This window comes from Puccinia triticina, chromosome 4A, assembly GCF_026914185.1.
Source record: "Puccinia triticina chromosome 4A, complete sequence".
Lineage (NCBI taxonomy): Eukaryota > Fungi > Basidiomycota > Pucciniomycetes > Pucciniales > Pucciniaceae > Puccinia > Puccinia triticina.
The window spans coordinates 6,573,915-6,601,646 of NC_070561.1; the positions used below are offsets into that span (position 1 = coordinate 6,573,915).

The 27,732-nt window shown below is 47.3% G+C and overlaps 3 protein-coding genes across 3 annotated transcripts; 1 reads left to right on the top strand and 2 right to left on the bottom strand.

The window, feature by feature from the left end:
• Positions 1–11,063: 11,063 nt before the first annotated feature.
• On the top strand, positions 11,064–14,780 carry PtA15_4A718 (uncharacterized protein; the record flags this gene model as incomplete). Its single annotated transcript, XM_053168630.1, has 9 exons — positions 11,064–12,244; positions 12,313–12,389; positions 12,452–12,660; positions 12,734–12,968; positions 13,037–13,090; positions 13,166–13,697; positions 14,177–14,284; positions 14,360–14,669; positions 14,757–14,780. The coding sequence occupies 9 exons, from the start codon at positions 11,064–11,066 to the stop codon at positions 14,778–14,780; spliced, it is 2,730 nt and encodes a 909-aa protein (XP_053019820.1).
• A 298-nt stretch (positions 14,781–15,078) lies between these two features.
• Positions 15,079–15,818, bottom strand: PtA15_4A719 (uncharacterized protein; the record flags this gene model as incomplete). The annotated part of the gene is made up of 2 exons (XM_053168631.1): positions 15,079–15,383; positions 15,458–15,818. The coding sequence occupies 2 exons, from the start codon at positions 15,816–15,818 to the stop codon at positions 15,079–15,081; spliced, it is 666 nt and encodes a 221-aa protein (XP_053019821.1).
• A 2,299-nt stretch (positions 15,819–18,117) lies between these two features.
• PtA15_4A720 (uncharacterized protein) lies at positions 18,118–22,086 on the bottom strand (the record flags this gene model as incomplete). The annotated part of the gene is made up of 9 exons (XM_053168633.1): positions 18,118–19,139; positions 19,227–19,474; positions 19,548–19,762; positions 20,509–20,544; positions 20,615–21,210; positions 21,328–21,567; positions 21,656–21,785; positions 21,852–22,024; positions 22,080–22,086. The coding sequence occupies 9 exons, from the start codon at positions 22,084–22,086 to the stop codon at positions 18,118–18,120; spliced, it is 2,667 nt and encodes an 888-aa protein (XP_053019822.1).
• Positions 22,087–27,732: the final 5,646 nt, after the last annotated feature.

Below are 27,732 nucleotides of genomic sequence, written 5' to 3' on the forward strand. Positions count from 1 at the left end.
TTGGCCCGAACCCGACCCGTTTACACACTGGAGAGGCGCTCGGTGCGGGCCCATGATACTCGGGTCAGGCCCGGAATATTTTGTGAGGCCCGGCCCATCCCTGCCCGCAACGGTGGCTGGCACTCTCGCCAAGTGACGCTCCCAGTACATCGGAAAGAAAGAACGGGTCGATTATTCGCCGGAGAAACAACGCATTCGTTCTTCAAGCTTCTTAGTTCAAGTGGAGGACCTCACAATACCGACGCGAGTATAATCAGCTATGTATCGTCTTCTGTCTGGTCTGCATGCACATCTCACTCGGAAAGAAGAGTTCAACGTCATCATTCTTGGCCTAGATCATGCTGGAAAAACTGTCAGTAGTTGTAAGAGTTTTCTTCATTCCTTCCTTCCTTCTGAAAAGTGAACCATAAAAAGTCACGTTTCAACAGTCGATTGCTCGGTGAAATAGCTTAGAATTCTTACTGATCTGTTTTCCTGTCCCTCTTGCTTTTTCCGATCTGATTTTTAAAAAACAAAACACGCACGACGATATCAGACGATGTTAGAGAAAGTCAAGACGATATTTTCTCCCTCCCAACCCGGCCTAAATCCTTCCCAAATTGCACCTACCATAGGCCAAAACATAGGTCGAATCACGCTGTCATCGACGTACCTAAAATTCTGGGATTTGGGGGGCTCGAAAGATATCCGATCGATATGGGAGAAGTATTACGAAGAGGCGGATGCGATATGTTGGGTGTTAGATAGTCAGGACCGATTCCGAAACGGATGGAAGTCAGATGGAAATGCTCGGAATAGCCATGAAGCCCAAGGTGGATCGGGTGGTGATTCGAAGGGAAAGGGCAAAGCAAAAGCTGTCAACGAGTCTCCCGCTGGATCAGAACGCGGCGAAGGATGGGCCGAGCTCGAAAAAGTCCTTCAGCATCCCTCCATTGCTCACTCCAACATCCCCGTCCTCGTCATCGCCAACAAACAAGACCGCGAAGCTCGCCCACTGCCTGGACAAAAGTCGGCTGCTTACGACCCCCCTCTGCAATCTTCCACCTCCACTTCCGAAGTCGATCTCGAGGACCAACACCATCAACAACTCGACCCAATGACTGTCGAAGAAATCAAAGAAATGTTCAATCGCTTGGTCATGGAATCTGAGAGATCTGAAAAGGCGCGATCTTTAGGTCTCAGTGAAGCTCATGTTCTTGGAGTTTCCTCCTTAACTGGGTATGTCCTTCTTCAAACTTTTGAAAAAAAGACATATCAAAAATCTCCTTTTAGTGTAAGTTTTTGGAACTGACGGACTCGATTATTGGTCCGGAACGTATTCGTCTTTTGGTTCTAACAGGCAAGGGATTAGAGAAGCCATCAACTGGCTGTTCTTCAGAGTAGCCACCAAAGGTCAATCGCGCAAAACACAACACCTAAAAAATCAACAGAACTTACTCAAACAACAGCAGCAAGAACAACAAAGATCGAATCCTTATCTTCAACTTTCTACTAATGAACATTCGACTGTCAATCATAACAGGGATCCTTCCTCTCTAAAAAACAATTTCATCAAATTGGTCGACTTGAGTAAATTTAATCATTCTACTTCATCGACTTGATTTACTCTTTTTTCATTTGGTCTGTGTGTATATGTGTGTTTGTGTCTATGGCAGTTTGTTTGTTCTCTTGTTTTTTTCCATCCGATCCTCTCTTTCAATCTTTCCTGCAAAAACAAAACTCTTGCTTGTGGTTGTATACATACACACTTGATCAAGGTCAGGATTCATCAGAGCTTTGTGGTGATAGGTTCCCTTTAACCATCATCAATCTGGACAAAACCACTGTGTGAGAAACTGCAACCCCCACAAATTTGGTGTTCTCAAAGTGTGACATAAAATCCTGACATCATTGGGGCCCTATGGAATTGATATCCTATTTCAACCCTGTGGCCTGAGAGACATAGGAAACTACCTTTTTCCAATGCCCCTTATTGGCCCCATTTCTCCTTTGGTGGCTAAGGTTTGGGGGAACAATTTGTGCACAAAATTTTGGAGAACCTTGGCCCATACTTTGCTTGTTTTTTTGGGCCTTGAGCAGCACTCAGCATCCTTTTTTGTGACTTTCATTGTGTCTGCTTCCTCCCATATTACACAGCTTGCACTGCACAGAAAATAAAGCTCAAAATATTACAAAGATGATTGTAGATCAAGGAAATGCTTTGAAGATGCATGAAAATGGTACAAGATGAACAAAAGGAAAAAATATTCAAGAAAAAATGAATGAGACTGATTGTGAAAAATTGCCCACCGGCATGCTACCCAAAAGTAACATAAGCTGTTACTTACAACTCTTTTGAGCCCTCACAGGCACTCACCAAGGCGGATGAAAGCCCAGATTAGCACTAATCCAAGAGTAAGCTAATCTGCTACTTCTTGAGTTACAGCTGCACTAATGAGGATGTCGTGATAAATTTTGCCATGGACCACTCATCTGTCAGAATTACAGCTTGGTTGCGGAGGCAGAACACTATCACAGCCCTTTCAAACCCCTCTGTTAAGGTCTGTTCTGTGGAGAGGAAGATGGAATCTGAAGGTTCTGGATCCAAGATGGTAGATTGCAGGATGAGGAGCAGTCCGGGATCTCCAGGCTCTTAAACTTTGAGAGTGCCGCCTGTGACATGTACGTGTAAGCTATGTACATGGAGTCCTGCACTACAGCTCATAACATCATCCCCCCTTTAATGCCCAAGCCCCCCCCTTTTCTGTTTAAACGGATGAAAATTAAATAAATTCCTCTTCTTTTGGCTCAGCATTACAAAGCCCTATGGGGAAAAAGCTTGCCCTCTCACTTTCTGCCCCGCGTCCGTCAGTGTTTGGCCGCCGCCTCTGGGAATTTGATTTTGAAGTCCGCCAGTAGATCTCCGCAGTTTTTCAGGTTCTCCGCTGGTTCCCACAAGTTTTCCTCCAGCCCAAATCCCTTCCAACTGACAAGATATTGGATTGTCTGTCCTCTCCGCCAACAGTCAAGTGCCTCTGCCACTTCCCATTTGTCTCTGCCATCCACTATTACTGGCTCTGGAGTCCTCTTCCACTGCTCTGCTACTTCATTGGGTTTGTGTTTGCAGAGAACAGAGACATGCAAAACCAACACCCTGCATAGAAAGCAGAAGGGTCAGCTTGTATGCGGACTTAGAGATTTGGCTGGCTATTAGAAATGGTCCTAGCCAGCGGTTTTCTAGTTTTGGGCTGGGGCGGGTGGTTGAGATGTTGCATCCGTCCAACCAAATTTTGTCTCCGCTCTTCCATTCCGGAGTATCCCGCACGCTTTTGTCAAATTGGCTCTTCATTGTCTCTTGCGCCGCTTCTAGACAGTGTTTGAGCTCCTTCTGAGCCTCCTCTAGCCGGCGGAGGCGCTCCGTCACTGCTGGTACACACTGCTCCGCGGTAAGAAGGATTGTCACCTTAATTTGCTTTGAAGGGGGAAACTCCGTGTGGAAGTATGGTCGTTGTTGTTGTAAGCAAACTCTGCTGTTTGCAGTAGTGGTGCCCAGTCATCTTGTTGGTAGCACACAAAGTGGCAGAGGTACTGTTCCACCGCTTTGTTTTCAATCTCTGATTGGCCATTGGTCCTGGGGTGATAAAGTGCAGCGCTTTCACCCTTGCAACAATTCCTTATCAAAGATTTTGTAGTTCTTCTCCGCTTGTGCCAAAGATCTGGATAGGTATGCGACGGGGTGGATATCATTGTCCTTTTCACAAGTCTGGGACAACACTGCTCCAAGCGCCAAGTTGGAGCAATCACATTCAAGGATGAATGGCTTGTATGGGTCCGCAATCTTGAATATTGGAGCGGAAGTGAAAGCAGTCTTGAGGGATTCAAAGGCAGAGCTGCATCTTGCTTCCCACACAAAGGGAGTCCTGGCTTTAGTCAGATCATGGAGTGGTTTAGTCTTTCCATAAAAATTCTTCACAAAGCGGTGGTAGAAGTTTGCAAATTCAATTAACCACTGCAGTTTGTTAACATTCCGTGGTGGGGGCCAATCCGTCACCACCTTCACTTTCCTGGGGTCATTCTAATTCAATTACATGCTATCTACAATCCTAAGTACTCCATTTCTGGTTTTGAAAACTCACATTTTTCAGGTTTCAGACACAGTTGGTGCTTGCTCAGGATTTTGAGAATACCGTTGACCGCCTCCGCATGGTTGGCACCCTTCTGTGTGTAAACCATTATGTTTTCCAGGCAAGCAGTGGTGTCCTTCCCAATCTGCCCAAGTAGGATGTCTTGCATAAAGTACTGGACGTACCCCTGGGCTCCTGCAGGTCCAAATGGCATGGTGAGTGGAGCAAATTTTCCTGCCTTGCAGATAAAAGCTATTTCATCCTCATTGCCCTCCGCTACACCGAGGTTTCCATAGGCTTTGCAGAGGTCCAGTTTTGTGGATGTGTTGGTGTTTAGCAGGCTATCAACTAAGTCCATTGTCAGAGGTAAGGGGTATTGGTTCTTCACTGTCAATGTCTTGATTTTCCGGTAGTCAAGACAGGGGCAGAGGTTTCTTTCCTTCTTTCCAGTGAATAAAACGGGGCCACCCATGGGGGTGTGGTCCTCCGTATTTTTCCGCTGGTCAGTCCTTCCTCAATCAGTGTATCAAGTGCTTGGTTCTCCGCCGGTGATAGCGGAATGATCCTGCTTGCTTGTGGTGTGGCTCTGGGGACTAGGTTAACCCAGAATTCATATTTTCTCCGTGGTGGTATCTTCATGGCGCTAGACTTCCTGAACATGTCAATATACCAGTGATAACACCGTGGTACTAGTTCTTCAGCGGTTCACACTACAACATTGGCCTTTCCTGCTGCTGCCAGTTGGGCAGAGGTTGACCAAAATGTCTTGGCGGCACTGATCTCTGTGGGGTAATGTTCTAGGAGAGAAAGGGGATTTCCAGCTGCTTTGGAGAATGATTGCAGAAAAAATTTATTGTACTCACATTGCGGAGGCAGTAAACCACACACCCCCTTGTCACATATCCTAGCTTTCCCCATCATGGGCCCTTGGCCCTCTGTTGAGGATGTTTGCAGAGTGGAAAATACCGCCAAAGCGGTAGCAAAGTCATTGGCTGTGTTGGTGGGGTTCCATTCAGGTTGCGGAGGGTTTGGATTCCATTTGGGGTGCCGAGCTCTATCTACGGGAAAAACAAGCTTGCCAGCTGCTTCAGGGAGTATGGATGAGGGTAGTCTATCAAACTCACATTGGGGGGCAGTAAAGCAAAAACCCCCTCATCACAAATCCTAGCTTTCCCCATCATGGGCCCTTGGCCCTCTGTTGAGGATGTTTTTGAAGTGGACAAAACTGCGGAGGCAGTTGCAATGTTGGAGTGGTTGGAGCAGAGGGTGCTGGTGGTCCAGTCAATTTAGTGTCTGTGTTTGCGGATCCATGGAATCCCAAGGATGCCGTTGTATGTATCTTTCAGTTGGGTGATGATGAATTTTGACGGGTGGGGTTCTTCATTCAGGGTCAAATCAATCTCATACCCCGCTTGAGATGTGGAGCCATCAAAGGCGGAGACGGTCCGCTTTGAGGCAGTGGTGTTGCGGAGTAATCCTGCCGCGGCAGCGTAGGACTTGCTCAGAACATTGTGGGTTGCTCTGGAATCAATCAGGAAGTAGGCGGGGGTCAAGGGGGTCTGGGTGTTGTGATGGTGCAAGAGATGAAACATTGGGGATCAATTTCATTCTTGTTTAATGTTTGACTAGCACCAATACTCAATACTACAAGACAAATCTGCTGCACTCAGGAAAGGCACAACCTTCATTCCTGAGCACCTCCATTTTTTTCCAAGTCGGCCCAGCCTTTTCCACCTTTATCCGCTGGCCCACCTCCCCCCATTGCCACCATCCCGTCCACTAGTTGTTGGATCTGATCCTCCATTGCCGCAATCCTGGCGTTCCTGTGGCCTTTGCCCTTCTTGGTCAGAAACTTGCAAGATATATGGTCCTGCACTCTGCATTGGAAACAGAGGCCTTCCCGCATCATCTGGGTCTTCTCGGAGTTGGGGAGTTGGCTATTTAACACCAATAGGTCCATGGTGTTCGGGTCAATCTTCTGTTTGGTCAGTGCTACCCCGGTCTCCGCTTGTAAAGCTCTAGTGCCAAGCTAGCAACCTTGTTAATGGTTGCAAATGTGGTGCGGAAAACAGTGAGCGCCATCTGGACGTCCCGCTTCAGGCACTGGCGGTACTGGCTGATAAGGGTGGGGATTTCCCATCTTGCAGAAGAAGCGTGCTGGAGAAAGGAGTGGATGTAGTCCGCCAAGGACCCAGTCTGCTTCAGCGCTTGAAGGGCTTGTTCAGCCTTTGCCTTCTTTTCCGGTGTGGTGATTTATATAGGCGAGCGCGGTAGAATGTCCACACGGGGATAGCGCGGGCGGGGAATGCACAAAGCCGCTCAGGCAGGGTGCATTCCGGTGACATAAGCACTGAGGATGAGGTCAGGAAAACACGCTAGGAAAGCTTACGGAAAGTCACGCGCGGATTGGAATGCACGGATTGCGGATTGCGGATTGCGGATTGCGGATTTCGGATTGGGTATTCGGATTGGAGCGGAAAAAAGACAGGGCTGGACTGCGGCGGGACTACACACGTGGACTGGTAGCAGCGGCGCGACAGCGGGTGAGCCATGACAGCCTGAGCGGGTTCCATCAGCGGATGGAACTGGGGTGAAGGCGGTGGCAAGAGAACGACTGACGGGGGCTAGACAGAGGACGGTGGGAGGGCAAGCGTCGGAGAGGAGCGGAGTCTGGGAAAGTGACGAGCGGGATAGCGGGCGGAGTAGGCGGACTAGTGCGGGAAAGTGTCAGACGTGCGGGATTGGGTGGGAACGGCGACGTGCGCGGAGGGGAGGACGGCAAGGGGGGGACTCTCCTATTGGGGGGGGGGAATCTTTATCCTATCAAATAATTACGGATTTTTACTCATCATCATTGTACTTACAACTACGGACGTACAAGAGTTATTGAGAGATTATCTGTGTTCTTATCCTTATTCGAGAGTTACTTGCGGATTTTTGTGCTTACGATGTGCGGAGCTTTATTCACTTGCGGACTATTACGCTATAGATCAGGCTTGGTAAAGGAGCGCTGAAGGCTAGCGGAAAGTAGCAGTGCGGAGCCGAGTTACCGACAATCACACAGCCTGGACATCAATATTCTTGAAGGAGGCGGTTAGCGGACATTCTACATCAGCCAACCAGCTTTCATTCTCACACCGGGTTGAAATACATGCCCTGGAAGGCTGCTGTGAATTCCGCATACGTCAGGGTGGGCAGGTACGCTGCTGTCTGGTCAAGGAACGGGGTGGCCCATATGCCCGCCGGTCCAGTCATGTAGGAGGAAACAAATAGTATTTGTGTTGTGACGGTGGGGAGCAAGGCCTTGTTAAGTTCATATAGATGCCAACCTGGCGGACAAACGTCTCCACCACCACTCCGTGTTTGCCATTAGACTTGTTGGGTTGGGCAACTTTGGGGGCCTTGGTTGCAGCTACCTCTGCTCCGGCGGTTGGTATTTGCCTTGGGAGGAGGGGTGGGTTCTGAGTTTGGAGTGCGTCCGCTAACTTAGCCTTGGCCTGGTGGCATTTTTCCTCCTCTTCATTGGCCTTCTTGGTGATGTTGGCCAGTTGTTGTCAGAGTTTGGCGGCTTTGGAAGCATCCATTGTATAGCTAGGGCCAAGAGTTTGGTGTGATGTCAGAGCGGGATATTCAAGGTTTCTAAGAGCGGAGTTGAGATATTCAAAGTTTCAGAGGCGGAGTGATCTGGTTTCTGTTGGTCTGCTTTGTCTCCATGAAGTAGATCCTGTAATATGTTAAGGTCTGTTCTGTGGAGAGAAAGATGGAGTCTGGGGGTTCTGGATTCAAGATGGTAGATTGCAGAATGAGGAGCAGTCATCTCCAGGCTCTCAAACCTTGAGAGTGCCGCCTGTGAAATGTACATGAAGTCCTGCGCTACAGCTCATAACACCCTCAGTGCCCCTTAGAGTATCTCCATGGGGTCTCTAAATCCAAATCTGTATAAACTCAGAGCATATCCACTGCCGTCTATAAATTGGATCTGTATCCCACACTTAGAGCATCCGCATTGGTTCGGGAGTAAGTCCGGTAGAAGCAGATTAGCTTACTATTGGATTAGCACTAATCTTGGCCATCAACCACATTGGTGAGTTCCAAATTGATGTGTAAGTATGGTGTATGCACCTGCATCTTATGTCAGCTGTGTTTGGTGCATACATTTGAGTGGGGAGCTGTGCCCGCATGCATAGGAATATGCATGTGAGGCTTACTCCCAGGATTAGCAAGGAGTAAAGTTACCCTTAGTCCAAATTGTACTCCAAGGAGGAGTTTAGTTGGACTAAATCAGACCCAATGCAGCTACCAAGGAGGATTAGTCACGCTAATCCCTCCCTAATCCGCGACCAATGTGGATGCTCTTACTGACCCATACCCAAAAAAAATCCCCCACCAGTCTCCACCTGTGTCTGTGTTTTTCAAAAATCTGCATCTGTCTCTATCCAGTCTCTAAACCTAGAGACTTGATAGGAACTCTGCATCAACACATTTCACAAGGAACCCTTGGATTCCCTGTGTGAAACCCACACACCACACCACCACTTGCAATTGCTTCATATACAGACCCAAGTGGTGGACACTACCCCCTGTTGGGAGTCTCTATCCTGAGACTTTACAGACTCAGATTTGCAGACCATGGTGGAGATGCTCTCAGGATAGAGACTCCCCAGCAGGATTTAGCAACTCAAAGCTGGGTGGCGCCCACCGCTATATGAAGTGATTGTGGGCAGTGGTGTGTGGTGTTTGAGCTTCACGTAGTGAACCCAAGGCTTCCTTGTAAAATGTGTTGATCAAGAGTCTCTATCAAGTCTTCAGATATAGAGATTGGATAGAGATGAATACATATTTTAAAAGAATGGAGACACAGATGGAGATTGTGGTGGGGGATGTTTTTTGGGTTTGGGTGTGTAAATGTGGAATGGCCCAACTGTGGTGCAGATGCTCTTAGACATCAAAAAATGGCTTTCTTGAAACACACATAGAAACCATAATGAAGCTACTATCATTTTTTTCCCTTAAATGCTAGGCAAGAAGGGAGGCTCCACTTCCCTCATTTTGATTTTTTTTTTCAGGCACTGAGTTGCAGGTGCTACAGGATGTTGAAGTCAAAAAGCAATTGTCTGAAGACTGACACAAACCTCTCCTTCGGAGGCGCTTCACGCCTTGGAGAAGCTTGTTAAGCTCACGTCCAATTGGGGCCTTCCTCCAACCATCCGCTGGAAGTTCCACCAAGTTGCCAGGATTCACATCCTGCGGCACATGATGCCAGCCTGATCACCCCCTTGCGCATCCTAGTGAACTTATCCAAGACCCTCCAAATGTGTTAAGTTTGGTGCCGTAGCAGGCTCATGTGTTATGTCATAAGAAATTGCATCTCCATTGCTCCCAACTATTGAGATATCTCAGTAAAAGCATACTCATCAACCGGTTGTGTAGTGATACTCAAAGTTGTAACCTAGTTGTGAAACCTAAATGATCATGTTAAATAGTCTTTATTGTACCGGATCCTATTTTCTCTTCTTAATTCAAGTTTCTCATCTCTTGTCTCAAATTCAACTCCGCACAACCAGGTGTGCTTGTCGGTGGTCTCATCAAGTTTGCTCGTGTACTGTACTCACACATCGCTGGTCTTTCCAAGGTGTGCTTGTTGGTGGTCTCGTTAAGTTTGCTCGTGTGCTGTACTCACACATTGCTGGTCTTTCCAAGACCCTCTGCGCCTTTTCGTTCTTTAGGTTATGAGCCCAGAGTCCTAACTCTGAGGAAGCGCTTATAATTACAACACACAATCCATTCCTCTGCTGTCATGTCCAAATCCAAGACTCAGATTCCCGATCTCTTGAAGGTTGACTTCCCACCTGGAAGCACAAGATTCTGGGATACTGTAGTGTCAGCAGCTCAGATTCAAGTCTTACCTGACAACCTCCGTTGCTCCCGCTGGTACCGATGCCGCTGGATTAACTCAATTCAATCTGAATAGATCCAAAACGGCCGGTATACTCCTCTCTCATATGGGAATCAGCAACTTCAATCGCTTTTTGACTGACGCGAATGAAGAGAATCCGGTCGAGCTCTGGAAACTCCTGACCAATCACTATGAGGCCAAGAAGTCTACAACAAGTTTCTTGCAGCCCCCTATAAGCCCGACCTAGCCAACTATCTTGACAGTGTCAACCAGCACATCAAGATGATGACGTCGGCAGGAATGAAGTTCACCGGACCCAATCTCAACATTAAAGAGACTTACATTGCTGAAACTATTGTTCTTAAACTTCCTGGCAAATACTTGACTGAAAGGGCCCTTCTGTACGCCCAAAGACCACTGACCATTGATCAAGTCATGAAAGCACTCGACAACACTCGTCAGAATGCAAAACTCACCTCGTTCAACATCAAAACCAAAGACACCGCCATGGCCGCTTCATCTACAGCCATTCCAAAAAAGCTTGGCTTCTTTGGAGGGAATTTCCAGCGGAAATTCTTTATGGAATTTCCAACTTGTGTGTATCCAACAACAAGGTTGGACAGATGGATATCCATCCCCACCAGCGCAGTCGTTTAGAGGATGCTACCAGCCAAGCCATTCAGTAGCAAAAAAAAATGCTGGCTGCGGGGGGACCAGCATCTTGACACCTGGGTGAGTCCATCATGATGGCAGACCGGGGTAAAAATCACCCGTGACGACCTACATTGGACTAATGTATAGTCCGCGTCAAACTGTAAATTAGACTACACAATAGTTCGACCCCGCACTCAGCCGCGCTCAGCGTCTCCCAAGCCTTCTCACCACAATTTCTGGTCATTTCGACCAACTTGTCTGTTTTCATGTGCCGACCCCCGCACCTCCCTTCAATTCCCGTCGATGTCACTCACTTTGGTTTGCACCACTCCTCATTCACGTACCCAAACCACTGGGTTTTTTTTTCAACCACCATCACGGCGAGCACACCACCAAATCACTTATTAAAAATGATTCCACCCAATGGCAACCATCAATCACACTACAGCTCCTCCCCTGGCCAAGCTAGCTTACCACTTAGTATTTCGCCGCCGCCCGGCTTGTGGGACATCAACCAGCTTGGCGCACCCCCTAATGGCCATGGTCCCCTTGGAAGCCGTCATTCTCCTCACAGAACTCAAGATCTTGACGGAAGTCATCTCGGCAACACTCATCACGGCGGTCTTGGTGGCACTCATCACGGCACTCTCAGCGGTACTCATCACGGTGGTCTCGGCAGCACTCAGCGCGGCGGCACTCATTACGGCGGTCTCAGCGGAACTCATCTTGGCAGTCTCGGCAGCACTCAGCGCGGCGGCACTCATTACGGCGGTCTCAGCGGAACTCATCTCGGCGGTCTCGGCAGCACTCATCTCGGCGGTCTCGGCAGCACTCAGCACGGTGGCACTCATCTCGGCGGTCTTGGCGGCACTCATTTTGGCGGTCTTGGTGGCCCTCATCTCGGCAATCTCAGGGGCAGTCACATTGGTGATCTTGGCGATTTCCGCTCCACCAATGCTGCTACTGGTCATGTTTCCACTGGCGATACTCATTACGGCGGCCCTGATCTCGCTACTGGCAACCGCAGCGATCCAATACCCTCCAACCTCAATCACCAAAGCGGTCATGGTCTCCCCGATGGGGCTGCCTCGCAGTGTCGCCAACAGCAATCTTCCAACAGGCCCGGTCATGCTGGTCCAGACCAATCAACAAACGAGCCACAAACCAGTCCGTCTAACACCAACCAAGCAAGCAATGCAACCGACCCAGCGAGAAAACAACCCAAACCTAGAAAGCCACGAAAAAAAAGGGCCGAAGGACCAGTTGAAACTCGAAGTAGCACACAAGCTGATGACCCAACTGCAAATGACTTGACCATCCCTGTAGTCCCAACCCAGCGCGAAACAATCACACGATTCCTCAATGACAACAACCCACCTCCACCAACCCCGGTAGCTGTGCAGCCAACCATGGCTGAGTTCATGAATAAGACAACTGCCGAGATACGCAAGATTGCCCATGATAAATCTAAGAGGGTCATGACAGCGGAGGACGAGGCCTTTTTCTTTAAGTTCTATGAACAACAACAGCGAGAACTAGCTGCCGCTGCAGCTAAACGACATGTGTCTGTTGGCATGGTCGAAGACCTGTTGTAAGTCATGCTTCCTTCTCCGGTCCAGTAGATTGGCTCTGACAGTTCCCTCAAATTTTGCCTAACAGGGGCCGGAAGCAGGCTGTTCGTGACCTCTCAAGTTGGAATAATTTCCAAATAAAATATGGAAACTTGTTTCGAGGAAGTAAGCAGTCTCTTATCTATCTCCAACTTCCATGATTTTCTGACGCAATCCTACGGCTTTAGAAGGGAAGGGTGTTGGAGGATCAACAGCTATGAGTGAACTGTCTGCCATGTGGAAGGCTATGACTCCAGAAGAACAAGCTGCTTATGATACTGAAAATCTTGTCGCCGGCAATGAAGATCAAGATGTTGCTGGATTGCGAGCCAACTCAGAATCCCTTCGACAGGCTGAGAAGCGTGTTGAAAAATGGATGAACACTTGGCAAAAAAAAGTAATTGGAAATAAATGAAATACTGTCCTTGTATCTGAAAATCAAGATGTTGACATGTATTATTATGTTGTAGGCCGTCCATATTGCTGCAAGCAATCATTGTGAAATTGTCATTTTTGCAGTGTCAACCCACCTCTGCGATTACAGTTTCCAGACCGTGCGAGCCACACCAGGTGCAGCTGAATTTGTCCGAGAAATTACATCCACAGATGGATTGAGAAACTACCAAAGCCGACTCCAAGCATTTCTGACTGGTGCCCAATTAAACAACATATCAGCTAGTCTTGGAAAGAAGAGAACTCAAAAATGTCAGTCTACCATCAATAATCCAAGATACAATTCATTGGTACTGACATCTACTTCTGTGAACAAACAGGTAAACCTAAGGCTGAAGTTGATACCGCGCGCAGCAAGCTCAACGAACTGGTTGGTGAGTCAAAAACTTATGTGTAGCTCAATCCGGTTACTTTGTTAAATTTTTTTATACATTTTCCATGGATCACAGATCAAGCTACTGATGGAAAGAAAGACAGCTGGTCGTGGCAAGGATGCGATGACGCACTGGGCAAGCTTGGCTATAAAGTTGTGTTCATGCCAGGACATGTTTCGCAGGCTGATTGGATCAAATCATACAGCAACAGCCTCCGAGGAACTGAGGCGAAGTTAATCATTGAAGATATTGACAACGGACTGATCCGAGTGATCCAAGATCAAGACGCCCTGATTGGCCGCACTCGCATCATCAAACAGAAACCTCAACGGCATGACTCTTTGCAACCGGGAACTACCAATCAGCTTAGTGGGGAAGACGGCTCAGCTCATCGCCACCTTCTACCTTCTAAACGCAAGCGCCAACCACCAAAGCCCAAACAAAAATTACCAAGAACAAGACCAGCACCTAAAAAACAGCGTAAGAGGGTCCGGGCCCCTTCATTGACTGCCGAAGAACGAGCTCTAGATTCATCCTTCTCTGAACCATCCGCAGTTCCTAAACGTCGAAAAACTCGACAAATCGTAGAATCGGACTCTGACAGCCGGTGATTGCGTTCACTTGCTTCATCCATCTTTAGCTCTCTCAACACGATTTTGCTTGTTGTTGCTTTCTATACTCAAGATCTTTCATGCTCCGGTTCTGAGTTCCCGGACAGCTTCTTGTCCAATTCTGATGCGGCCAATGATAACTTGTTCTTCATAATACCTGATCTACTTACTGAGTATGAAAACTTCTCTCAATGCGTCCAGTTGTTGTGAAATAATCCGCTGCGGCGTAGTGGCTATTAGACCTAAATCTAGGGCCAACCGCAAGCTGTTCCAGCTGCCAGGCAACCTCGCCGCAGCTCATCAAAATGACTTCTTCTGCTGTGTACGCAGCAGCCACATCCAGACCTAATTGCCATACTCACCAACCACAGCGCTAAATCCCTCGGTGAACCCTCACAATCCTCCGACAAACTTATGTACCCATCAGATTCAGAACCCTCCAACTGACGTTATTTAACCCTCCCCGCGATCGAAGTCGCCTTCTCGACATAGTACCTCTACTGTGCCCGGCTCGTCTAACGAAGGCCCGCCCGATTCGATCATCCCACATCCTCTTCCCCCACTGGGCCAACCTTGCAGAACGGTAAGCTCGCTCTCTCGCACATTTCTCTATGTATCTCTGGTTGCTGGCAAGGCACAGATGCGGTCTGCCCTCCAGAGCCCGCCCATCTACCCCTCTACTCCATTCCAGCAAGCAGGAACTGACGTTAAACATCTTATTTTTAACCCTCTCCGCCATTGAAATCGCCTTCTCGACTTACTACCTCTGCTGTGCCCGGCTTGTCCAACAAAGGCCCGCCCGATTCGATCATCCAACCTCCTTTATCCGCACCTCCATTGATCGCATCGTCGGCAGCGATCTGGGACCAGCCCACTCGGGCTGCTCTTCTCACTTGACCAACTCGGCTTCTGGTTCACCCTCTGCTGCACATCGACAACCCACAGAGGCACTCTTAACGATCCCTAAGGCAAGCTCTCTCTCTCTCGCTCTCTGTGAGCCAAGACTAAGCCTAAATTGATCCAATCGATCTCTCCTTTGGCCCGCTCACGCTCAGGTCTGGCTCCGGGCGCTTTACTAGCCTACAACGATTCCGGCTCTGTAGCCTGCACCTTCCTTATCTCCTGGGACCGAACTGCTGTATCGGTCAAAGAGATGCTAGACCACACATGTTTGGTTTCCCAGACTTGTGATGGCCTAATGTCTGTCTCTCGATGGCTCCGAATGCCCGCGCTACCTGTTGGAGGAATGAGGAACACTCCTCCCTGCTGCCCTCTCAAACTTATTCATTTTCTCGGCACGGGAGAAACTCGGACAGATCTGTCGTGTTAACATGATGGTTGTCTTAATGGAACTGTAGTAAAACTACTGTACTAATACTATGAGGGTGACGAGCACCAATCTATTGGTCCTGCCGTCCTGTCAGATCCGAAGAGATCGAGTCCATGGATTGTCGTGATCCGCTTGCGCTTCGTCCGCTCCACCGTCTCCACAGTCACCTTGTTCGTCTTCGACTTCTCTTTCATCCGGCTCGCCTTGGCCTCTTCCTTGGCCTCCTTCTTCAGCGCCTCTGTCTCGGCCTTCCTTTTCTTCTCCACCTCCTCTACACTCATGTTTTCCAGAGCCTTCTCGACCCTCCATGCAGCTTCTCGTATAGCTCCTCGTCGTGCTCCGTCAACCATTTCTTACATCTGTTTCGTCGGTTTTAGTCTCTGTGTGTGTGTGTATCTGCTTTGAGTGTGTTTTTGGGGAGTCGACTCAACTTGGATATGCTCGTCCCATACTCGCAATACTCGGGCGGGAAACTACAAACTGGAAGGGAAGGATGAGTGTCTTTATTTCTGAGGAAAGGCGGCGTGTGAGACGGACTCGGGCAGTACAAGGGCTTGATGGCTTGGATGGGCTGTTGAGCAGCAGCATCGGCACTCGATGTCGTTGGTTGTGAGTTTTCGTTCTCGGCGATGGCCATCCCGATGTCTATCGTCTCGAATGGTGTTGGTGGCGGAGGGGAGGCAGAGCGAGGTGGGAGTCCGGGTGTCCTCGAGCTTGTCTTCGTCTCTGCGCAACCACTGCGACTGTCCACACTTCCCAAACAACACAGTTCAACAATAATCGACATTCTCAAGACAACACCAATCGGCTATCGGCTCAAACACACGGAAAAATGGCTAGTGCTTCAGACATCTTCTAAATCCCAAGAGATACTAATTTGACCCTCTTTCGTTCTTTCAAAAGTCGGCTCTGTTCAACTTCCAGTCGCTTTTGCTAGTGATCCTCTTGATCATCTGCACGTGTACTTATCTGAGAGCACCGGCGCCTAGTCTCATCGATCGCAACAAAGTGAAGCGGTGACTGAGGCGATTTGTGATAAGATAAGACAAGCAAATTGGTAGATTTAGTGGAGGCCAGGTTTGGAGAACCAATACCCGTGCCGTGGACCATGTTCCTTATTGTCAGGTTCACGTTCTTACAAAGGTACCTGTAAGTTGGTCACACAATTTTGCACATTAACAAAACGCAAATATAAAGCTGGTTAGGAGTACATAGCTTTGAAATGGGCTTGTTGTGGTGCTGGGCCATAATCCTTGTGAGATTCAATCTTGTGGGATAGATCCATGTTTTGCTTGTTGAATGCTGTGGACCTACCCAAGAAAATTGACAGCAAAAGATAAACACCAAGGAGCTGTAGCTTGCGCATATATTATCATGAAATAGGAATGTGGACATCTTGCCATTGGTAATAAATTATCTGACTACAGCAGAGAAACTAAATCAGTTTAGGAGTGATTTATGTTTCAATATATTTTCTGTTATTTACATAGTAATTTTTAGCACAGGTTTATCTGACAAGAAAATTAGTCATTTGTTATATTAACCAAAGTCCATAATAATCCAACTGCTCAACCAGGGGTCCAGGATGAGGATGAGGTCCCAAATTCATCTTCAGAAAATATGGAATTCTGCTTTCAGCTTCCACTTCTGCATTGTATTCATGCTTTGTGAACTTGATACCCGTGTTGAAGCAACACTGAAACTGCAATCTGCTTAAGGAGATGCTGTCGCAACGGGTCGTAGGTCAAAAGTATGTTCCAAACCAGGTGTCCTGAAGTCTTTGTGCGCTCTGATCAAGTGAGAAAGAGCTATGTACACAAAGGAACTTGTGGACTGAAGTGCAAATATACATACAAAAATTTGTGATCCACTTGCGTGAGCACACCTGCTGTCCAATTACTTAGAGTGGTTCTGACCTATGCTTAATAGATGTGCCAGTGTTGTCTGAATTTTAGAGATGCTTTTCGTGTGCTAGAATGATATTAGTTTCAAGTATTAGACACTTCCACCATATTGACAGTTTGGTAATGAGTTTGCTTCCAAGGAGGTAGGAACCATCCCACCCAAAATGACTCAAGTCACCAGCCTAAACAACATTCAACTGTGCAAGCCAAAGTTGCTTCAATGAAGTTATGCTCCAGAAGGGACACTTCATGGCAAGACATAATCTTTGGCTTTCTTCATTCAGTTTGTTCCTCTGCAAGTAGATTAAAAAAAGAACAGACACATTCTTTCTACTGGGCTAACCAAATCCACCCAAAATATAACATACATTTGTCCCAAACATTTAGAAATGTGTCAGTTCAACACATTCTGGAATCAGATATAAATCATGAGACCTTGAGTTCCAGCAGGATAAGAACATCACCTCTTTGATTTCCCAGGTAATGACATTTTCAACTGGTAATGCTCAACTTCCCTGGCCTTTCTCCACTATCCATTTCTATTGAGTTGAGCAAAGCTTTAAATTTGTTGGTGATTTAGTGTGAGACCGGTCTCAATTTCTTGTAGACATGTTTTCTAGAAAACAGGCAACCAACCATAGTTCCTCTCTCTAATCAAGAAGTCATTGCCAATCAAAGCCAAAAGTTGCAATCATTGTTTTCTTCATACAGAGCAATTCTCATAAGCCCTTTCAGAACACTGCAGTCAAACTAGGAAGGTGCATGTGGAAAATCTGTAATAATCAGTGGAATTCAAGACCCATGCGGTTGCCACCAAGATCTTGTGATACATATTTCACATCTCAGACTGGGGGCTCTATTAAACTGTGTAACAAAAATGAGATGATGAGATGGTCATGCCCGCAAGCTTCAACATCCGGAGTGACATTTCCATTCATTACTAGATATTAATAAAAGCACTTGGTCCTGTTGTGAAAAGAACTGTTCAAATCTTAGTTTGCTGTTACGCCAGAAAAAATACCAACAAAAACATTTTGAATGAAATGATGTTTATTTGTTTCTAATTCTCAATGTTACATGCTATGCAGATTCATAAACATCTGACTGATTTTCTCCATTGACTCGCTTTGTAGATAAAGCTCTTCTCAAGTATGCATCAAAAATATCATTCAATGGGTAAATTCATGCCGCTGGCCCAGGCAACTGACCTGTCCAACTTCCGTCAGCAACATCTTTGCAACACAATTGATGGATGCAACGTGGTAACATATCATCAGCTCGGTGGGTCCATTGTTGGTTAAATATGCTGCATTGGAATTTCTTACCATCGGCCAATGCATTGTTCAAAGCCTCTTGCTCAAGCGCAAGCTCAACCTGATCAGCAATTGGCGCTAGAAGGTCATCATCGTCATCGTCGTCAAGATCCCCATGAGTCCGTCCATCCTGGGTGTTGCTCGGTTCCCCGCTGGCATCATTTTCGGAAAGGAAGTTACGGAGTACTGTTTCATTGACATTGTCCAAGGAGTTGCCGATGGCATTGTCAAAATCGCCTCGAACCATGGATAAGTAGCCACTTGCTTTTAAAAAATTGAGGCGCATTATTTGCTCATTCCAATCGTTTACTAGTTCGGCGTCATTCTCATATGGTCCTGACCTCGAAACCAGCAACACAACCTTGGAATTCCAGTGCAGCTGGAGGGAGGATATCTCGATGAAATAGTTGTGGAGGATGGCTTTAATCGGGTCGATTTGGTCTTCACTTGACAATGATTGTAGTATCGGATGGTCCGTAACAGGCTGCAGTCTACTGTAAACCCAGTCCGTTTCCGAAGAGAGTCCAAACATCAGAGGAACAATTCGCTTGTGTTCCGTGACTGCCCAACGAGTGGCTCTCCGGATCTCTTGGCCTATACGTTGGACTTCTTCTTCACCTCTGGTTAGACGTGCGAGCAGTCTCATGCCATCTTGAGTGTCGGCATCAACAGCCCATGGCTCATCGTGGTTAGTGAAGACACCATCATTCCAGAATGGGCTGTCTGCTTCCAATCTCATTAGCTCATCATACTCGATGCGCGGTAGCGTTGGGATTGGGGGCGAGGCAAGGTGAAATGCATCTACGTGTTGGTTGTACGTGTTTAGCACGGTTTGCAAAGCTGCCGTTCGCTTCCGTATTGCAATCACCAATTTTTCTTTCCCGTCTGTCCCTAAAAATGGTTGATGCATACGAGTACATCAGATGAGATGAAGGAAAGGTTTTGTGATCTATTGGGACAGAACACAACATCACATACCCAACTTGGAAGCTAGACCTTTTCGGACCACATCAAGAGGCCTCTTTTCCTCAACTAGAGCAAGGAACTTTTGTCTGAGTTCGGTTTTTGCCCACCACACCTTGAGGAACTGAGACTGCGTCTCCGCGGTGACACCTGCCAAGACTTCCTCCACGCCAACTCGCTCTCGTTGCTGGTCAATCTTGGATTGGATTTCCTGTAAGAATCGCAGGCGCGCAAGTGCCTCCTCGGGTGTCCGTATCTCTTCCCTAGACATATACAATGTCAGGATAATAAGCACAGCCACAGGATTGTGTTAGAAACCGGTCAGAAAAATCATACCAGGCCTCTATCAAATCTTGTTCCAACACCAACAGTCTCCCAAGCTCAAGCTTTTGTTCTTCCTTCGCATGATCTCTATTACTGTAGTAGTTCCTTTCCGCAATCCACTGCGCTTCGAGGAACTGAGGTGTATAGTTCTCATCACAGTAGTGATTAAAATGCTGGTATATTTCTTGTAGTTTGACAGAACAGGATTCGATGCTCTCGAGTGCCAGCTGAAGATGTTCATGCATCCAATCAACTTGAGATTTCTTATTAGCATCAGTCATGCGTAAATTGTACAGGAGATGAATAATCAATAGTGCATATGACAAGTTTGCATACCAGCTCCATGTTTCAGTTTAGCAGTGTAGTAGGCACATTGCCGAGCAATTGCCTGCAATCGATGAATCCGGGTCGCACTTCTTAGTGGTCCAACCAAGTCAGATATCCCGGACCATAGTCGCTCCATCCCCTCACCGTTGGATAGGCCCCACTTCGTGTTGTAGCGGGGGTTGTATTTGATCTGACATGCCCAATTATGGACATATGCATGAAAAACGGATGTGCCGAAGGCAACCTGATCAATGCGCCTACCCAATAGATTCCGCTTGAAGACCAATGTTTTGATGTCAGTTAATGATCTTACATTTTGTGAGGTAAGATTTTAAGGCAGCACAAAGCATTGAGGTACCTTTCTAACATGTGCATCTAAGTGGCACCCAATGTCGTAAAGTACTCCAATTTTTTTGCTAGGGAAAGCGTTCAGTATATTGTCAAGGATGCTGACTGGGTAATCAAGTCTAGCATGAACATGCAAGGATTTAACGAATTCAGCCACGGTGATTATATATTGCTTAATTTTTACTTACTTTTCACCAGTTCCCTCTATGTTTGTCAGCTTCAATGGTATGTCATGGCGACAGCAACTGCCAAACAGGCCAGTATCATCAAACTTGTCCCAGGAGGAGGAGTTACGCACATCATTTGCAGCTTTGTGAGAATCAGAGCAAGTGGACTATCACATTATACCAATGATGAGATACAATTACGTGCCAGTGATGAGACAAAGCAAAAAAAAAACTCACCCTAAGGCCTGCAGAATCTCCTTCAGTGGACTCAAGTTGAACCTCGTGGTTGTTGATTTGTGAAGGTGGAATAAATATCGATGGATAGTCGCTTTCGGTAGGAACATCATTGCTTGCAAAATGGTGATGCCTATGCTGAAAATTACCATCCATAGCTATGATGGCATAGGCATCATCAGCTTGGCTGACTTCGTCTGGTTTTTCGGGGCCAAAGCAAGAGGGGCACTTGGATGCCCAAAAGTCTTTCTCTTGCATTTGAAGCGCAACATTCAGGAGATCCTTTTGAAGAATTTGGATGCGGCTGTAGATGTCAATAGCTTGGGAGAAAGGAGTGCGCAGCTCGCGAGGATTTCCCAATCGACTGCGGGCTAACAAGGGCTTTCTGGCTCGGGTTTCTTGATGGCATACAAGGCCTTTGATAAAGGACGTGTACGGCACCGCCGTCTCATACCACAGGGATTGGTACAACTGAACAAGAGGAATCGCAAAGGCGGTTTGTGGTTTGGTTGGTGAGGCCGCAAAGTACCCATGATAGAGTAGGCGTACTGGATCGGGGATGCACAAGCAGAACTCAATTTTCTGTGCAGGGGATTGATCTGTGAAATACATATTTAAAGGCTGATTCAGTTTCAGGTCAATCGGAATGTATCCAATTTACTTGCCATGTGTATCTATCAAGTCTACGTCTCGAGACCGCCGTGTGGCACACACACATTTGTCAAGGGGGTCGAGATATTCCAATGAGCTAGTCCAGTTTTGAGTTCGGTACTGGCAGGTATAATAAGCGGCAGTCATCGATTTTTCCACGGATTTCCATGCAGCTGAGAGTTTTTCCTTTTGAATGGCATACTCGGTGATGATCTCTGGAGGCAGGCGGGTGTCGTTCTCATTGGGTTCCTCGCGACGATGGAAGTCGTCATGGTATGGCTCGGCCGGGGGTGATACATGAGGATCTTGGTCAGGACGACGAGGGATAAGGAGTAAGTCAGCTCTCATGGGTGGCCGTGCTCCATCATTGTTGTTTGGTGTCTGTAAGTTTACCGGGGCTCGTCGATTGCGTACAGATGTTGGTGCCCGGCGGAGCGCAAATCCAGTTCGTCTTCTGGAGGGCATTGATTACCGAGCTGGTTTGCTGGGTGTGGGGGTAGAGGATGGACAATGAGTATGAATACTGATGAAAGTGAGAGAGGAAATGTTAGGATACTCACATGCAGCTTTTCAATCCTGATTGGGTCACAGGTAGGTGGTGAGTTTTTCGGTGAGCTTGCCAAGTGTTGGTGGTGTCAAAAGTGAGCTGGGGTTGGAATCGAACCGAGGTGAGGAGGGGGTCCAACGGTGAAGTGGCCAAGTCGCTGAGTCGGGGCGAAAACACAGCAAGACTCGGTGAGAGCCCTTGTGACTTGGTGAGGCCTGCTGAGTGCGGGGTCGAACTATTGTGTAGTCTAATTTACAGTTTGACGCGGACTATACATTAGTCCAATGTAGGTCGTCACGGGTGGTAAAAATTGGTCAAGGATTCCAATTCTGGAATCAAAAAAAGGGTGGAAATGGGTAGAAGTCAGTGATTGAGCTCACCTGCTTGTGATATAGGGGTCCTGCATATACCAATGATGTAGGCATAGATATCCAAATGTCCAACCATGATACTTCTTTGCATACAAGGTTGGAAAATCCCACTGGAATTTCCAGCAGAAATTCCTTTCAAAAGAACCAAGCTTTTTCGGAATGGCTGTAAGAAGAAAGGCAAGAATAGGCAAGAATTTTGCTCAGGGGGAAAGCACAACCCCAAAGCTGACCATTCCGAATGCGAGTGCTGGCAGCTTAACAAGTCATCCTCCTCAAAGAACGCGAACGCAGCTCAAGCGAACAACTCAGATAGTGGCGACTCCAAGTCTACTGGTAATGGACTTGGCTGCACCATCAAAGCTTTTGCGGCCATCAAGACTCCAAACATGTGTTATCTTGACAGCGGCGCTTCACACCATATGTTCACCGAAAAAGCGCTGTTCAAGGACTATTGTCCAAAATCAAGTCACGTCAAGCTGGCTGACGGACACACACTTGAAGTCAAAGGCAGCGGTTTTGTCAACGTTATCACTGAGAACAACTGCATCATCCCGTTAAAATCACTTCATGTTCCTGGTCTGAGCGCCACTCTAGTCAGTCTTGGCCGACTTCTCAAGCGTGTCTGCGAGCTGAAAAGGACTAGCTCCTCGTCATTTGTCATAATTCAAGAAGGAGAAGTAATCTTCAAGACTTTGATTGTTGGCGGCACATGTATGGTTCAATTGAATACAACCACCAAAGGTCAGTCATCTCTAGCAACCACTCTCTTGTCAACAATTACTGGTGTCAATCTACTTCACAGACGCGCTGGCCACTGCAGCAAGAAGGCACTAAGACAAATGTTTGGAATAAAATCACCAAATGTTAAATGTGATTCTTGTTCAATGTCTAAATCTCATCGCCTTGTATTCCCGTCTCAACTGCCGCAAGCCTCTCATCCTCTTGAATCAGTCCACATGGATCTCAGTGGAAAAATCACTCCGGCATCATGTGGAGGCGGCAGCTACTACTTTAAGCTTACCAATTGGTTTACTCGTTATTGTCATGTTTTCATTCTCTCATCAAAATCTCAAACGTTCTCCAAATTTGTGGAATATTATAACAATGTCACAACATTTCACGGGCGACCAATCAAATCTGTTGTCTTTGATGGTGGAGGAGAGTTTAACTCTAACGAGTTCACTGAGTTCCTCAAGTCTAAAGGAGTCACAATTCACGTTACAGCGCCATACACCCCTCAACAGAACGCGGTGGCCGAACGTGGTAATAGAACAACCAGTGAGAAGGCTCGGGCAATGCTCAAGCAAGCAAATCTCCCTTCAGTTTACTGGGGGGAAGCTGTCTGTACAGCAGTATTCCTCAAAAACATTACGCCGGTCCGCAAGCTCAAGTGGAAGACACCCTACGAACTGTGGTTTGACTCAAGCTTTGACAAGTCTTGTCTTCGCCCATTTGGCTGCAAGGCATATGTAAATATTCCCAAAAAGCTTTGAGACAGCAAGTTTGGAGAGACGGCAAAAAGAGGACTGATGGTCGGATATCAGGTGGGAATGCATAACTGGCGCATTCTACTTCCGGGAGGGAAGGTTGAGCGCTGCCATGATGTCTCTTTTGATGAAGCAGACTTCCCAGGAGTCTCCTTTTTCTCCCCAGCTGACCTGTCTGGACTCGTTGACCCTCAGGACCCGGTGGAGTTTGAAGAACTTGAAGACTCTCCGCTACTTCACAGTACTGAAGGAACACCAGAAGTTAACTGCTCAGGCTCGAATTTCGGGGAAGACAATCATCAAGATCACTCTGAGGAGCGAGAAGACCGGCCTCCTGGGGCTGAGACATCAAATCCTGCCCCTAAAGCTGACCCACCCAGGCCCAAACCCGGCTGGGACATTGTCCTTGCACCGGGGAAAGCACCAAGAGACATATCATCTGCTATTGACGCGTCCAACATTCTCAAGCATAAAAGAAGGGCCAATGTCTGCATCCTGGACAGGTTTGACGGGTTCATGCTGGATCACCTCAATCCTGAATTTGACATCCATGCCGTAGCCTACGTTTTGGTAGGAGTTCCTCAAACATACAACCAAGCCATGGCCTCAGGTGAATCTAAAGAATGGCTGGCCGCGGTTGACAACAAACTCTTGGCAATTGTCAGGGCGGGTCTCTGATGTGACACCGCCGTGAATGTAAACCTAGAAATATCTAAGGTGCAAGCTGTTCTCAGCTGTCACAGCTCCCAAACTGCCGCCAAGAAAACGCCAACCGCCAAGAAAGTACCATCTGTCGCCGAGAAATTGCCAATTGCCGCCAAGAAAGCACCAAACCCCGCCAAGAAAGCGCCAAAACCCGCCAAGAGAGCACCCACTGCCGCCAAGAAACCACCGACCAATGAGTTGCCGTCAGCTCTGACCGATCAAGCCGCAACAGCACGTTCTCAGCCTGGAAACGAGCCCCTTTGGTGAAAACCTCCCAGCTTGCCTGGAGATCAACAAGGAGAAAGTAGGGTCTTTATAGAATTACATACTTGTATATTCTGCTTGTTTTTTTTTTTTTTTTTTTTTTTTTTTCATTCCCCCCTCAAAAAGATGTCTTGCAAGGTATTCATAAGTCTTGCAAAATTCTCTCCACGTGCCAAAATTCACCATATTTGCAAGCTATTCTTATGTCTTGCAAGAACAAGTCTTGCAAAATTACTCATTTTACTTACAAATAGGTTTTTTGCATGCCATATCTTTTGCATGACATAAAGCGTGCAAAATATGGTGTGCAAAACTGCTATTTTGATCCCCAGAAACCAAATTTGCATGAGTTAATTTGCAAGACATATCCTTGCATGATAAATTTTTTGCCCAATGCCATGCAAAATTCCAAAAGACCCGGAGGTCATTGGAATTTTGCGGGCCCTCTTGATTTGCAAGACATATGTCCTGCAAAAAATGACTTGCAAAAATCTGCCACCCCCTTACTCAAGGGCTCCGGCCCCCTCTTACATGGTTGCGGGCCGCCCGCGCTTGTGGCGGCCCGAGGGTTGTCGTAGCCTGCGCTGTCTGGACTAGTAGGCGGCTGACAGCAATGGCAGATCCAGGCGTGTGGGAAGTCGTCAGAATTCCTAAAGATCACCAGCTCCTAGGGACGATCTGGGTCTTTAGGAAGAAAGTTGACAAAGACGGTGCGGTCTGCAAGTTTAAGGCTCGGTTGTGTGCGCAAGGTTCCCTTCAAGCGGTGGAGGACATTTTTCACACCTATGCTCCAACTGGCAGGTTCGCAGCGCTTAGAACGGTCGTGACGGTCGGTCTATCCCGTGGGTACAAAATCCATCAGATGGATGCCAAGAACGCCTTCTTAAATGGCGAACTTGAGGAGGAAGTGTATCTGCGCGCTCCGGCAGGTCTATCGATTCCGGCTGGGCACTGTCTTCGGCTGAAGAAGGCAATCTATGGCCTCCGCCTCTGGTACTCAGCGCTGGCATATTTTTTCAAATCTATCGACTTCTGTCCGTCTGCTGCCGACCCCTGCATCTTCATCAGCAAATCGCCGTCGTGGGTGTGCTTCGTGCACGCCTATGTCGACGACATGGTAATTGTCAGTCCGGATGTTCAGCGCTTCAAGGATCTTATCTCAGCTCGGTTCAAAATGGAAGATATTGGCGAGTTAAAGCATCTTCTTGGAGTCAAGGTTGCCCAAGTCGATGGCAAACAGCTGTATCTCTCACAGGAAGCCTATCTGGCCAAAATTGTAGCCGACCATAACATGATGGATGTCAAACCGGTATTGACTCCAATGACGCCTAACACTCAACTTGTGCGCTCAACGCGGTTCGAGCGGCAGCAGTTTGAAAGGGTAGGGGCCAACTACCGCAGATCGGTTGGGATGTTAATGTATCTAGCAGTCTGTACTCGGCCAGACATCGCGTTTGCAATATCTCAGTTATCTCAGCATTTAGAATCACCAGGTATCACTCATTGGAGAGCCATTGTCCACCTGCTTCGGTATCTGTCAGGCACTAAAAATCACGACATACTCCTCGATGGGCGCTTGAAAACCAACCAGCTCAAAGTATACTCTGATGCAGACTGGGCGAACGATGTCAAGGATCGTCACTCGTACTCGGGCTACATCACAACATTCAACAACTCAATAATCTCCTGGCGGTCCCACAAGCAGCCGGTGGTTGCAGGCTCCACAACTGAAGCAGAATACATCTCTCTGTTCGAAGCTGGTCAGGAAGCTAAGTGGCTTCTGACACTTCTTGATTCTCTCAACGTCAAACTCTCCGGTAAACTTTCACTTCTCGTTGACAACCAATCAGCTATTGCTCTAGCAAACCATCCCATGTTTCAGCAAAGAACCAAGCATATCCCAATCAAATATCACTGGATTAGGGAATTCATTGCAGAAGGACGGGCCGCAACTCATTATGTCGGGACAAATGATCAACTGGCCAACTTTCTCACCAAAGCGCTCGCAAAGAAGAAGCACTCTGAATCACTCATCAAGCTCAACATCAACAGGTTTTGAGCAAGGGAGGGTATTGAGATATCTCAGTAAAAGCATACTCATCAAACGGTTGTGTAGTGATACTCAAAGTTGTAACCTAGTTATGAAACCTAAATGATCATGTTAAATAGTCTCTGTTGTACCGGATCCTATTTTCTTTTCTCAATTCAAGTTTCTCATCTCTTGTCTCAACTTCAAACTCCGCACAACCAGGTGTGCTCGTCGGTGGTCTCGTCAAGTTTGCTCGTGTGCTGTACTCACACATCGCTGGTCTTTCCAAGACCCTCTGCGCCTTTTTGTTCTTTACCAACTCCTTTGTGAAAAGAAGCATTTGTTTCAAAGTGAGATTTCCTCAACCTAACTTCCGGGCAGAGTTGACCCCTCGCCCAATTATCGCCTGCCTTTACCAGTCCTACCTTGGTCACAGGTTGTTCACACTGGACCACGCAGCATACTAAATACTACCCAATCAAGTAATCTTTCAGTCATCCGCAGCCTGACCATTGGTTATAAATTGATTGCGAGCCAAAATTCTGTCGACGCCAGCATCTCGCTGGTCTGGCGGCCCCTCTTCGCAGTTAGGAAATAGGACACACTCAAATTTCTTGCCTGCTTATTCATCCCTGACTGTTCCTACCTATTAGCTGAATGGTGTTTCACCACGAACACACTTGGAAGAAAATGCGTAATTTATTTTTATCCACGCAGTAGTTCTCTATTCCAACGTGAGGCTGTACAGTCAAACCTGTGAAGCCGCATAATTGTATAAGGGCATAACCTCCCAAACCACATACTGATTTGGGTCCACCAAAATTTAATTTTTGGCCTGTAGCTAACCCTTGTAACCACATAACCTGCCAAACCACATAGCAAATTCTGTCCACCAAGGGGTATGCGGTTTCAAGGGTTTGACTGTATCTTTTAATCAGCTCTTGTTGTCTTTCAACACCTCATAGCGACTATTGCCAAGCGGTGATGGAAGGGCATTTCATGGTAGCGTTGCTTGGGCGTACGTCCATTTTTCTTGAAGCAAGATGCTTTTCGAGATATTTTCCCAC